Source organism: Nicotiana attenuata, unplaced genomic scaffold (assembly GCF_001879085.1).
Source record: "Nicotiana attenuata strain UT unplaced genomic scaffold, NIATTr2, whole genome shotgun sequence".
NCBI lineage: Eukaryota > Viridiplantae > Streptophyta > Magnoliopsida > Solanales > Solanaceae > Nicotiana > Nicotiana attenuata.
In genome coordinates this window covers 97,408-111,164 of record NW_017672098.1, presented here as the reverse complement: position 1 = coordinate 111,164, position 13,757 = coordinate 97,408, and the positions used below count along the sequence as shown (strand labels likewise).

General features: G+C 36.7%; 2 protein-coding genes across 2 annotated transcripts; one reads left to right on the top strand and one right to left on the bottom strand.

Annotated features, from left to right (window-relative positions):
• Positions 1-308: 308 nt before the first annotated feature.
• LOC109211800 (2-C-methyl-D-erythritol 4-phosphate cytidylyltransferase, chloroplastic) lies at positions 309-5,133 on the top strand. The gene is made up of 11 exons (XM_019375377.1): positions 309-539; positions 653-727; positions 1,006-1,061; positions 1,494-1,573; positions 1,733-1,815; positions 2,586-2,663; positions 2,902-2,970; positions 3,779-3,847; positions 3,919-3,965; positions 4,673-4,763; positions 4,861-5,133. The coding sequence occupies exons 1-11, from the start codon at positions 318-320 to the stop codon at positions 4,918-4,920; spliced, it is 930 nt and encodes a 309-aa protein (XP_019230922.1). The 5' UTR covers positions 309-317; the 3' UTR covers positions 4,921-5,133.
• A 336-nt stretch (positions 5,134-5,469) lies between these two features.
• LOC109211799 (protein STICHEL-like) lies at positions 5,470-12,818 on the bottom strand. The gene is made up of 6 exons (XM_019375376.1): positions 10,081-12,818; positions 9,745-9,961; positions 7,851-8,369; positions 6,408-7,128; positions 6,002-6,074; positions 5,470-5,784 (listed from the first exon to the last, which is right to left on the bottom strand). Exons 1-6 carry the CDS (start codon positions 12,286-12,288, stop codon positions 5,683-5,685), a joined length of 3,840 nt encoding a protein of 1,279 aa, XP_019230921.1. The 5' UTR covers positions 12,289-12,818; the 3' UTR covers positions 5,470-5,682.
• Between the last annotated feature and the right edge of the window lie 939 nt (positions 12,819-13,757).

Sequence of the window (13,757 nt, the reverse complement as noted above, 5' to 3'; positions counted from 1 at the left end):
AGGATATGTACATAGGGGTTATTTTGTAAAAATAAATTGAATTCTTTTTTGATTACATAATTGGACACTTATTTTGAACCATAATGAAAAACCAAATTGGACACTTATTGCGGACAGGAGGGAGAAAAAAAAAAAAAAAGAGATTGAGAAGAGAGAGAAAGAGAAATGAGAAGGAAAGGTATTCTTTGGCTAAAATGTTGGTAGGTAAGTATCCCCAACTTATGTACTTTTTGTCTTCGTTCAATTGGAAGGGATCACTCTATTTTACTCCCTTTTAACTCTTCATTGGTTGAGCTGAGGGAGTGAAGTACAACAATATGTCTACTCTTCAATTGGGTATCAACCTTTCTTCTTCATCTCGTATGTTCTTGCCAAGTCTTTCTCAGACGCCCAGAAATGGCTTTCCCACTCCAAAAACCAACTTTTTAAAGAATCCTTTCCGCTTAGCTCATTGCACTTGCAGAACCTACAGTCATGGTGACCCAAGAATGACTCTTTTCAAGATCACTTGCTCTGCCACCTCACCAAACCTAAACAAGGTTTGTTCTTTTTTTTTAAATACTAATATACTCATGGTTTGTGCTTCTATTTTTGTGTTTAAAGAGGGGGACAAAAGATTGGATTTTGAAAATTGGCACTCCCAAATTTGCAGAGCACAGATGTGGTGGTGGAGGAGAAAAGTGTTTCTGTGATTCTTCTTGCTGGAGGGAAGGGAAAAAGAATGGGTGTAAGTACTTACTCTCCTCTTTTATATTTATGAGTTGAAGAGGGAAACAACTTATCCTGTTGTTTCCCATTACTTGCAATGATGTGGGTGTTACAATTTTCCTATCTTCATTGCTTGTGTTGTTTAAGAGTTCAAAAGATTATTGCAGTTGATGTACAATGTTGCTAGAAACTGTTCTCTTTTGAGCTTTTTGCATTTTGTATTCCCATATCTTCATTATCTATAGTGATGAATATTCTTCTGCTGGATAATGCTTTATTATATTTTTGTTGGAATAGGCAAGTATGCCAAAGCAGTATCTACCACTTTTAGGCCAACCAATTGCATTGTACAGGTAAACCAAAACTGGTCAACTTGATTCAATTATGATAAACCTGCCAAAACCAATTTCACAGTGCTAGATATAACCTAGAGGTTTCTGAAATTTATGGTGTGGTGAGAAATCCTAAAGTTGTCCAAGTTCACATTGGCAATGGATGAATATGTATTGCTTGTAAGTTGTAACAAATATAGCAGCCTGGTCTAGCTAGTGATACCACAAAATCGGTAATAATAGGCAGGACCTCTTAGCTTCAGTCAAGCTGGTTTGAATTTTGACATAACCTGTGTGTAAAATGGTGCAAGTCATGACGGGTAAATAAGAAGAGAGATGGTGGCGAGAATTTAACAGTATTGAAACCACAGTTTGGAGAGAATATTTCTGTATATATGCAACCAGTTCAATCACATGTTTGCCTTTGGGTGACAATTTTTTGGAATGTTGCAGTTTCTTCACCTTCTCCAGGATGCCTCAGGTGAAAGAAATCGTTGTCGTATGTGATCCTTCTTATCAAGACATTTTTGAAGGTATGAACTTCAAATGTCTAGTGTGAGTGTGCAGCCAAGAGAAAATTTTCCAAGAAAGCAATGAACATGCACATAACTTTCTTGTTCAGATTGCAATATCTATAGGAATTTTTGCAGACACTAAGATGATTGTATAAGGATTCTTCATTTATTCTATAGATGCCAAAGAGAATATCCAAGTCGAATTAAAATTTGCATTACCTGGGAAGGAAAGACAAGATTCTGTATACAGCGGACTTCAGGTACGTGCTATATGCTATCTCAGATGGACTAAGTCTCATACTTCCAACTTTCGAAAGCAAAGTTGGTCATGTTTGAGAACTTAATTTTTCTATCTTTTGCCCAAGGCCCCTTTTAAGCCTTTATTCTCCAGAATATGTAGTTAACCAAATATTCAATTGTAATTTGCATGGTTGGTTATACTTAGTAGAACAACTTTTGGGAGGGAGTATTGAACTCATGTTCTGTAATTTGGCTTCTATAGCTGATTTCCTACAGAAAAGTCCATGTAGCAAAAGTTATTAGCAAGTTATCTGGTAGTTCCGGTTTCATTTGGTCTCGTCTGAGGTGCTAAAAGAGTTAGGCTCTAAAGTGATCAGTCCTTGCTGCTCAGTGTTGAGCCTTAAGATTCTTTTCATTTTTCTAATCCGAAAAGGAGTTATCTGTTGATCTCATTCCAAATGCTATTGAAATGTTTGGCTTTTTGAGAGAACAACAAGTGGACAAAAGCTTAAATTCAAGTTGCCTTTTCCATTACATTTCATCTTTCTTTGGTGGTTTGGTTGTGAACATCTGATCTTGAGTCGGGTTGGTTCAGTTAATTTTCCGGTGAAAAGCTTTTGCATTCACTAAAGCTGAACTTGTGAAATATCTTCATATTATCTTGTTCGGTTGTTCCACATATTGTTAAAACTATGTCTTTCGTATGCTATGCTGTAAGACAATGTTATTGCCATGATATTTCTGAGTACTGATTGTGATTTTTAGAAGGTGATGATGTTTTGCATGTCAGGAAGTTGATTCAAACTCCAAACTTGTATGCATCCATGACTCTGCAAGACCTCTAGTATGGACTGAAGATGTAGAAAAGGTTTGATCACTACAGAAGCTCCTCCTCTTCCTTTATATTTTCTTTTGTCTTTGGCAAGAGCTTTCTTGTGGGAAGTACTCCTGTCGAATAGCATGAATTCTGCAGATGTCCATCTTCTTTATCCTTAATCCTTCATCATATAATTTGCTGATTGTTGAATTTTTTATAGGTCATATGTATGTGTAAGATTCTGAAGGACTAATCTTCCTTTACGTATTCCAATGAATCTTCTTCGCAGGTCCTGAAGGATGGTTGGCTGGTTGGAGCAGCAGTTCTTGGCGTTCCTGCTAAAGCAACAATCAAAGAGGTACCTCTTAATTATTATCAGCATCCTTACTATATCTGATTTAAATTGAAATATGAAGCTGCAGGTGGCCAACCGTGTGAGAGAACGAAATGGTAGAAAATTGAAGCATGTTCTGAGTTTTATGTAGCTTTCTCTGTTAGCAGATAAGCTGATAGCTGCCAGTTAGAGGCTAATTGCTCTATCCTTTTGCTGTGGAACTATTAGGATGACACACCTGTGTTCCTTTTCATCTATATTAATTTGCATAATCTCCTTAAATGTTTCAAGTGCTTCTAAATTGTAGCATGGTGCTAAGTCTCAATTTGGTCATAATCTTTTTCATTTATTATTGACTAGTATGTGTTATCACTATTATCACCGTATGGTTATTTCTGTTTGGTATTTGTTTAATAAGAAGTATTTTAGGCTGTGCTGAAGTTGCCGTATAATATTATTTCTCCCTTAATTTCTCTTGTTAACAAAACTTAACTTCGGTGTAACAGTTCTACTAAACTTTTGGGGAGAGATCAAGTGTGTGTTTATTCAGTTATATGATATGAAAAGTAAGACTACGTCCTATAAGACCAGGACCCTCATTATCTATGCTTTATATACGACAGTCAGATGAACTTAAATTTGGCATCTGCTAGGAAATTTAAATGTAACTCCTCATCGTAATTGAATTGACTGGCATCAACGTAAAACTGCTGACAGGAATGTTGATAAAGCATCTATTCTGAGTGCATTGACATTGCACATAAGGTCTTCCTCTTTATATTATCTCGATTGAACTTCGTTTTGATGGATTTTGTTGTCATTTCTGGTGCAGGCGAACAGTGAGTCTTTCGTTGTGAAAACTCTTGACAGGAAAACTCTTTGGGAAATGCAGACACCTCAGGTAGTAAACCTTTTTGTTTTAGAATTTCTTCTTCACCTGCAGAGACCGTTCAACAAATTTGTCTGGCACAGGTAATCAAGCCTGAGTTGCTTAAGCAGGGTTTCGAGCTTGTTAACAGGTAATAAGTTTGAAACATTTTTGACATTCAATATTCAACAAGCTCGTGCTTCCCACTGTATTAGAGTTATTAATGAAATCAAATGGTATAGGATGATGTCCAAATTTCTTCACCATGATTACACAGAGAAGCATAATTTATATTTTCAAAAAGCTTGAGAATGACAAGCAGTTTGAAACATATTTATACTAAGGGGGCATGATATTACACCTCTTTTTTCTAGGTTAGAGATGGTAAGCCTAGGTCTGTGGTTAGAAACAAATTTGATTTCAAGACGTACACATCTTGGTTAGGGCCTTTGATACACGTTTCTCTAAGTGAACGTCATTTCTTCACAGCACCATTACCTATTTGCTTATTATGTCCTCAAAATCCTTCTGCTTTGCAAAGAAACAGAAATGTTGTGACATTACTTGATTAAAAGATAGTACTACATTTTCTTTTTGGCTGGGACACGACATTTTCTTTAAAGTAAATAGTACTACATTTTTATCTGAAAGAAAGCTTTCTAATTTGAATGATATACGGATATGTCCCCCCCTCTCCCTCAGATATGTTAATTTGGGAGGAAAAACTAATAGTTTCACATTACTCATTTTTTGATGAGGTCATAATAATATTTATCATAAACACAACTAAAGGGAGCTTAGCTGGTCCATATGTAGCCCTTCTTATTTTATTACTTTGTGTTTCATGTGGTCTTTTAGGGAAGGACTTGAAGTAACAGATGATGTATCAATAGTGGAGCACCTCAAACATCCTGTATACATTACTGAAGGCTCTTACACTAACATAAAGGTAGCCAGTTTAACCTCATTGTCTTATTGTTTTCATATTTTCCTGCTACTGCACTTGAGCTTCTTGTGGTTGTGAAATGTATGCCTATGATTTGCAGGTTACAACACCCGACGATTTGCTACTTGCGGAAAGAATATTGAACAGTGAAGAATCTTAGAGTTCTTAGTTTTGTTAGTTTTTCTTCTTTTTTGCAAACACTATATTTCCCTGGAAATTTGTAATCTCCTATCATATTGATGAAGTTAGCCTTTCACTGTTTAACTTAACGAGTCTACTGAACTTCATGGGAAAAGAAAGTATCTTTCTCTCCCAGATTTCAGCAACTTGGCAAAGCTGTGCAAATATTGAAAATTTACTTGTTAGAAAGTCACCCTGGAAACAGTATTTGTATTGTTATTCACCCCATAAAAATCTATGTTCAAGTTGTTCAGAGCGTAATAACTTATGTATTATAATCCTTACAAAACTAGTCCACCTACTCTTAGTGTAGGTTGCATACTGCAAATACAAGATATTTCCTGCAACTTGAACCTTAAGTTAAACAGATATTGTTTCGGTTTATAAGGATGGTTTCAAGATCCTGCTAAAAGTGGGTTCCATTTTATAAACTGACATCCCACCATTTCTTTTACCACTTTTTCTTTTTGGTCCTGAAAGTATTTGTCTGCATAATTCAAGACTCCAGAGGCAGTAAAAAAGTAGTCAATGGCAAGAGAGAAATGTTCTCTATTCGACCTTTTATTGATTTCACAGAACTGGCTGGACTAGAGGGAATTTCAGAAGTCCAGAGCAATAACTTTACATAATCCTTTAGTGAGCTTGAAATCCATGAAAGAATAGAATGGCCCCAGCAGATGGAATAAATACAGAAAGACCAACTAAAAACAAATGAGCATTCTTGGATCTGGGAGCTTCACTATTATCTTCTCAATCTACTCTCTGTTCTCCTTGATTTTGCACACTCCCCAAACCATAAGAACCGCCCACCTTTAGGTGGACGCACAGGGGTCCCTTGTTTAACCTGTTAATTTGCAAAACGTCAAGTATGCTTCTAGTTGACGGATCATAGGAAAAAAAGTTAGTTATAAAAAAGTACAGTCCTTCCCAGACCCCAATTGTAGGACTACACTTGGTATGTTGTTGCATAAAAAAGTACAGTCCAGTGCATTAAACTCCTGCTGTGTGCGGAGTCTGGAGAAGGGAAAAAATTAGTTATACCATCCAAAAAAAAAGCATACCTTCCCCCTTCTATGGGGTCTGGTGTTGTTCCAACAGAAACAACCTCCAGCACCAGATCCTGATTCATATCCCCTGTAAACATGCCACAATGAGAGTTAGAGGCAAAAAGCACCTGCTGACAGTCCACATTGAGACCCTCTTATTTTATATCTCTATAAAAGGCAAATACTATCAACATAACTTTACAAGCAGTGTGAAGGAACTGAAAAGACTATCAGGTTAGCTAACATTATTGATTCTTTCTATAAAAAACAATTGAAAAAAGAGTAGAATTTGAACAATTTAACAACATATCTAAAGCAAGCCACAAAAGCTATAATTGCATCAGGAGAAATTAATGACATTATGCAAGTAGTGAAATTTGTCAACAAAGTTTATACTGAGATGAAAAGCCCTAGAACTTACATGCTCTCTTTGCTGAAATTGCCGGCATAGATGCCATTATGCAGCAAACTTGGTGAAATGGGATAATTATCGCCCTTTTTACTGGTCTGATCCTTCTGAATGGCCTTTCCGTCAATCATCTTCAGATTTCTTATTTCCTCATTTAGATCATCATGCCAATGCTGGGAGGGCAGGTCCCTCGAATTAATTGATTCTAGTTGATTGTTATGATAAGCACCATCTTGTGGCAGGACTTGGTTCCTCTCAGGTTTTAGGCGACTCATTGATCCAGGAGTTCCTTTCTCCATTGCTTGTAACCATGCTGTTTCTAACCTCTGCTCACGTATGATGGATTCTATTCTCTGCACTGGAATTTCTGAGATTCTACCTTTAGAACTACTCGTTTCAGCATTTCCACTTGCTGACTCAAAAGTTTCAGCCATCTTGCTTTCAGAATCATTAAAGCTTCCTCTTGATACCTGTAGAGGTTCCTGATTCGAGCAAACTGCCGTTTCCTTCTTCACCATGTTTGGCGGCCCCATCTGTTTCAGACCTACAGGATCGGTCAATGTAACAGGCTTTCCACTGTCATCAGACGTCTCCCCATCTGGTAGCAGAACAAGTCTAACCTCTACATTGCTCCGTAAAATATTTTCAAACGAATTTGTGATACTGCTCAGAAACCTTTCAGCTCTCATTTTAACCTTGCTATCACGAAAAGCAATATGCGCAACAAAACCACCTGCACACAGTAGGTCCAAACAGCTAATAAGTCATATGCACAGGATTGTGTAAGTTGATAAAATGAGTAGATTGCATCACCTTTTGTAATGAACCATAAGTAGATTTACTCAATTTAAGAGTTACAGAAATAGAAAAAGTTGAATTCTTTCTCTTATTCCTTGAAATGGGAGGCACTCTGAAGTTATTTTGACACAGCTTATCAATGTTAAATACCTTTTCTTTTCTTTTTTCAAGTGATAAGATACTTTTCTTTAGGAAGGAGCAATGATAAGATACCTATTAGAGACAAAGCTATTATCTTGGTCTTCATATCCAATTTAATAAGTTCAACATCAAAAAAATCAACTTTGGCTAGATTATATACCAGCTATAAATTTCAATCACCTCGTAACTTTGTCTTAAAGATTTTTCTGCCTTCAATAGCCTTGTACTTAGAGAGTTGGATTAACACATCATAATGACATTTTGTGCAACAAGCATAAAACAAGTTAATATAGTGCCACTGCCGATCTCATATCAAGTTCTCTACCTGTAACAAAATTTTGAACAGTGTTCGCTCAGCTTCAAGTTAAAAAAATGCAGTTCAAATTACTGTTTATTCCTTATTAATTCAACAGTTAACTGGGAGAGGTGAGATCAAAAGAGAAACCAGAAGACGTAAAATTCAGTCTGTTCTTGTGAACACAAACAGCTGCATGTGGAACAGAAAGAGAAAATTACCTTCAACTTCAGAGATTGACAGTAGTGTTCCACAAGTATGAAGCAGTTGCTTCAAAGTGTTGGAGTGGCATTTATCAATGCATCTGATCCAGATATCATCCAATATGTTTGTGTTGGGGCACCTAGATGCTGTTTTACTGTCCTTAATGTCATTATGTGGACCACCCAATGCCTCGCCAATCACCGATGAGAGTCCCAATTCTTTACTTGCTGAATTTCGACGGTTGGCATTTGCAAAAGAGGAAGGAGAAGCTGATTTACGCGGAGCATGGTGAGTATCAGTTCTCTGCCTCAGGGATATAGCTTCTCTAGATGTACTAGAAGGGTCTTCCTCGGTTGTCTTAGAACTCAGCCTTTGACTGCTTCCTGAGTGAGTTTGTTCTAGTGAAGTAGAAGAACCCAACTGCAGAAGGGTTGCTGTAAACCAAGTTGAACGTTCACTTGAAACCCTAAGTTGTTTCTCTGCCTCAGAAAGAAGCTTTAGTGCATGCTTCAATCTATCCAGTTCTGTCTCGGTCACTGACAGGTGGATCCAAGCAATTTTAGCAAGTATATGAAAAAAAGTCATAAGCCAAACTCTGATAACCTAAAAAAGCTTCTAAATGTTTTCCATTAACAAGTCCACAATAACAAAAAATTATAGACAGAGAATAATTGAAAGGTGATACAAGCAGGAGAAAATATTGAGTATTTACTTCATTTTATCAAATCACTAAGGCACAATGACTTAATCACTTCATGAATATAAGTTGCTAAACATGCAGATACGTCCATGACCATTGTCGACAATATAGTTCAACGTACAAAGTGCAGATACAAACTGTATTAGACTACTTACGAAGCTACACTAAGTGCGTGTGATAAGAAAAACACCTCAAATCAAATTTGAACGGCTTAAAGAACTCAATCTTGGAACTTGTTGAGAGTTACTATTTACTGTTGCTCTTGTTAAAGTTTGACAAATATTGAAAACATCCAAAAAAAAAATGTAAGAGCAGTCAACTGAAAGGTACAGAGACAGAACACGAGCCAACGCAGTCTGTACATACACAAGCTACATAGCTTACTAATATTAAAAGTCAGAGTGTTTTGTAGGCTATGGATCAATTAGACAATCCTTTCTGACAATATAAGAAAACATATTATACGTATATTATTCAAAACTTTCTCCTCCACATTCTTCGGTGTTTCAACAGAAGGGCTACAGGCACATAACCAAAATATTAAAAAGCTTTTATCAGGAGAACAGACTAGAAAGCATTCCTCTAATTGTCACTCCTTCCTTCCTATTAAACGTGACACATTTGTATTGTCAATGTTCCAAAGGAACATATCTTATGATGGTTTAAACAAGCTTGTAAGATAATGATATTCTACACATTTAACAAGTTCTAAATTAGTCAGTCTATAAATGCTTTCCTATCAACCAACTTTATGGGCTATTTGAGCAATCGCTTCAGTATTTTTCGTCTAACAATTCATTGTAAATCAAAGTAATTCATCAATCTCTATACTCTTTTAAATTGTTTCCGAGAATGAGACAGGGGAGTAGCATATTCAACTTAATCAATTCAACAAGATACTGAATGATTTAAAGAAATATGGAAAAATAAACCACTATTGATTCTTTAAACTAGAAAATGCACAAAATGGATACTTTAGCAAAACCTTTTAAATGTTTTCCCTATTCACATTGTCAACCGCTTAACTAGACAAGCCAATGAAGTTTTCACACGGTCGGCTAAGATCAGCAAATTATTAATAGATTTTGAGATACCGAAATTACAATCGGAAGCATAAATCTAGTGTCTTTTGCAGAATGTAAGTCAAAGCTTGTGAACAAAAGATCAAACAAAAAGGACAAAGATTCTAAGGGTGAACATTTGCTACTTACAACTCTTCGAGCCAGAGGTATCAGTTTGCCTGGCATCAACTACTGGATGAGTTCCTGCAATTATATCCATGATGAGAGTGGCCAATTGAGACATCAAAACTATTGGATCAACACCTGAATCCAACAATTCCCGGGCTCTTTTTACTGTTTCTGCAGTATCTGATGACATTGCTAGCTCCAAAAGTTCCAGTAGCTTCTCATCTGAAACCACACCAATCTAGGGAAGGAAATAAATATCAGAAAAAAATGCTCGGTTTCATGCCACGAAGGAAGAAAGAAAAGGAAGAAATTGAAGAAATTAGTATGGAATGGTGTAAACATGCACATCAAACTCACCAGATCATTTACCAAAGAAGTAGTGATTCGTTTCCCCAACAAACTCAACTGGTCTAACATGGTTTCTGCATCTCGAAGGGATCCATCTGCGTTCAAAGCAATCAAATCTAATGCTTCTGACTCCACATCCAAATCCTCATCCGAAGAAATCTTCTTCAATCTGAGCACAATATCACCATCCCTGATTTTATTGAAGAGGTACTTCTGGCACCGAGACAATACAGCACGCGGCACATTGTCAAGATCAGTAGTTACAAAAATGAAGACAACCCGTGGTGGTGGTTCTTCAAGGAACTTCAGAAATGCTAGCCATGTCTTTGAAGGCAGCAAGTGACATTCATCAACAACAAAAACCTTGAATCCTAAAGAAGATGATTGCTGACTTGCTATCAGATTCTTTAGAAGATACTTAACTTTATCAATTCCTTTTTTGTTTGTCCCGTCAACTTCTCTAAGATTCTTACATTTCCCGGACATGAAATCTGCACATTCTCTGCAGACGCCACAGGGTTTAGTTTCTTCGGTGGCAAGGCAATTTAAAGCAGCAGCAAAAATTCTTGCTGTTGATGTCTTTCCAGTTCCTCGTGGGCCTTGGAAAAGATAAACAGGGGCAATTCGTCCCCTGGAGATTGCATTCACTAGGGACTGAACAACAATATTCTGCCCAATTAATTCCTCGAAAAACATTGGTCTGTACTTCTGGCTCAAGCTTCTGATATTTTCCGGGGAGCCCTCCTCTCCATCTTCTCCATTCAGTGCCACCAGTTCTAGTCCATCTTGACTTCTGCAGCTCGTAGACCATCTCTTCCCGTCCAACCTACTTAATGCCTCCAGATCAAGTTCCCCAAAGTTTGTGGAGAGCTCATCATCACTGTGTCCAGTTCCTATTGAGGACAATCCCTGTCCATCACCATTGGTTAGCAATGGAATGAGGCCTTGAGCAGCATTCCTCGAACTGTGTCTCCTCTTGGTGTACCCTAAAGAAGATCCGCGGCGTCTCCTTTGATTCATAGTTTGACTTCCACATAGAATGCTGCTTCCTTTCCTCCTCAAAGTATCAGAAAAGGACGGTGAATAACAACTCCCACCCCCACCCCTATATTTTGGTGTTGACCTCCTGGACCAACAAGGAATTCCACATCCCTGTCGACCAGGCAAATCAAGCTGATCGTCCACCTCATCAACCCCATCATTGAGGGACGCCGTTGTGGCATCCCATGACCCAACAGTACTTGGATTTCTGACAGCATATCTGTTGTAAGAACTTGTAGACAAGGCAGGGGTGCTATATGTATAAGATGAATCCTCTCTCCCACTATTTCTCAACTTAGACGACCAATGAGCACGATTCCTATTCTTAAGCTTAGCAAGCAATGGTGAAGCTGCAGAAATCCTCCTTATATCCTCAGAATTATAATAATCCTCAGTATCATCAGATTGATCAACCAGACTCGTGGAATCGTCCCTCCCTGTACCTAAACCCGCAGGTGCTCTTCTAGAAATCCTACTACTAGGAACAATTTGCTGCTGCAACTTTTCATTTTGATGTCTTAAAATGGCATTAGAGTAATTACTTCTAATTGATTTTTTCTTCATGTTCCGTCTAATAGATGGCATAAAGTTAGTATCTTTACACTTTAGAATCATTGAAGCATACCTATCACTTACATAAGTATCACTCTTGGAATCATTGCCACCGCCACCATGGCGCGCATCGCTCAAACTATCTTCCACGCTCTCCTCTGGAGTTGAAGAAGACCCATTCTCATTCTCATTGCCATTTCCAATATCTTCCTCATCACCTAGTTTTCTACTCCTTTCACTCTCAGACTTTTGAGACCTCCAATTATATAGAAACACTTTTTTCTCTCTCTCTTTCTCTTTCCCATTGTTAGTACCATTTCTCTCAACTTGCTCAAAGATAGTATCTTTAGCATCAATAGATTGATGCTTAGTGAGAGTGCTACCACCCTTGTGATGATGAAAATAATGGTGTTTTCTCGCTTCAGCAGCAGCTACAGATCTAGCAGAGTTAAGTGGTGAACGCCAAGAAGAGCTGGTTCCTGGATCTCTCAACACTCTAGCAGCTTTCTTGATTTGAGTCAATTCTTTCTTCAAATGAAGATTACTTGGATCAAACCCATTATTACCAACAACCCCACCATTGCCACCGCCACCGCCACCACGGCTGCGCATTTCCGATGACATAGTATAGTACTATATATTTTTCAAAGTGTTTGTCCAAGAAAATAAAAAGGGTTCATTTATAACACCACATTGTATTCAGAAAAATAAAAAGGAGAGAAGAGAAAGGGACTATACTATGTGAAGTGAAGAAAAAAAGGATATGCTCAGATCTGACAAAGTTAGCTTTTTTCTTTATAAGGAGGTGACAGCAATAAATTTGGACTTAAAAAGAGCAGATGGGTATGTCAAGAATGGTGCTGAAATGAAGAAAAAAATGTACAAACAAGTGAGTTAATGTGGAAAAATAGGGACTAGGGTTAAGGTTAACTGGTTAAGGTTGTGGCAATGGCAGCAGACAGAAGTAGCAGAAGAAGAAAGTAGAAAAATATTTCGTAGAAATCGAAGAAAACAAAGTGAAACAGAAAATTTTCCCTCCAAAGGCGCCTAATTAAGGTCATTTGGAGATTTTTAAAGAATCTATTATAGGAGTAATAAAGATTCTTATTGTTTTTTGTGGGCTTCTGTCTGGGATTTACTTCCCATCTTGGTCTTTCCTTATGTCCTTTTTATTACTGTCTAAATTAGTCTTAAGTACTGTGTTTTCTAATGGTGGTAAACTACTAAACTTTACTTAATTTTTGGCTTTGTTTCCTTTTCTTGTATGGGACTTTTTATAAATGTATAATTATTAGTTGTTAAATATCCCAATTTTGTAATTTCTATTTCAAGAAAATTAATGTAACACATTTTACAAAATGAGTGTGAACTCTGGTATTTGCTTGATATAATATGTTTTCTTACCCTTTAGATGATAAAAGTAATACTATAAATTACTTAGGAGATATTTGGTTGCTCGTATGTTCTCTTGTACTTTTCTATCAACTATAATTCAATTATTAGAATCAATTATCCTATTTGTTTCAGTTGATATGGTAATATTTGATTGGATGTACCGTTTAGAATATTATTTTTTTGCAAATTATATTGATGACAGTAGAACTTTGATTTGTATATTTATTAACGTTAGTGTAAAAAATATTAAGATTCGAAAAAAGAAGAAAGAAGAATAGTTCGTTAAATTTGAATTTTTAAAAGTTTTTGAACATTGTATAAATAGCATTTAATTATAGCATCAACTATATTTGGAAACATCTCAAAATGGAAAAGTACGATTGAAATTAAGATCTAAGAGAGTGGAAAATTATGGAAATTAAGGACAATTCATTTTCTTCCAACTTTATGTGCAAAATCGAGCATAAGTTGATTAGTATGCACATGACCAAGTTTAACTTGATTAGGGTGCACATGACTTCAACGTTACACTGGTGGACTTTTATAGATTTTAAAATATGGAATATTTTCTCTCTAATCATGGGGAGATTAGAGAAGTTCAAGTAAAATTATTTACAAATTGAAGTGTACTGCTCCCTGTGTTGCAACTTACATGTTTTACGTTTTATTTTAGTCTGTATAAAAATAAAATCTCTTAC

Excerpts from the sequence above, each read along its gene's own strand:
- LOC109211800 (XM_019375377.1), top strand. The coding sequence starts at position 318 with ATGTCTACTCTTCAATTGGGTATCAACCTTTCTTCTTCATCTCGTATG. Across the intron at positions 728-1,005 it reads GGAAGGGAAAAAGAATGGGT|GCAAGTATGCCAAAGCAGTA; the intron begins GTAAGTACTTAC and ends TTGTTGGAATAG. Across the intron at positions 1,816-2,585 it reads CTGTATACAGCGGACTTCAG|GAAGTTGATTCAAACTCCAA; the intron begins GTACGTGCTATA and ends TTTGCATGTCAG.
- LOC109211799 (XM_019375376.1), bottom strand. The coding sequence starts at position 12,288 with ATGTCATCGGAAATGCGCAGCCGTGGTGGCGGTGGCGGTGGCAATGGT. Across the intron at positions 8,370-9,744 it reads TACCTCTGGCTCGAAGAGTT|TGACCGAGACAGAACTGGAT; the intron begins GTAAGTAGCAAA and ends TCCACCTGTCAG. Across the intron at positions 5,785-6,001 it reads GACCCCATAGAAGGGGGAAG|GTTAAACAAGGGACCCCTGT; the intron begins GTATGCTTTTTT and ends GCAAATTAACAG.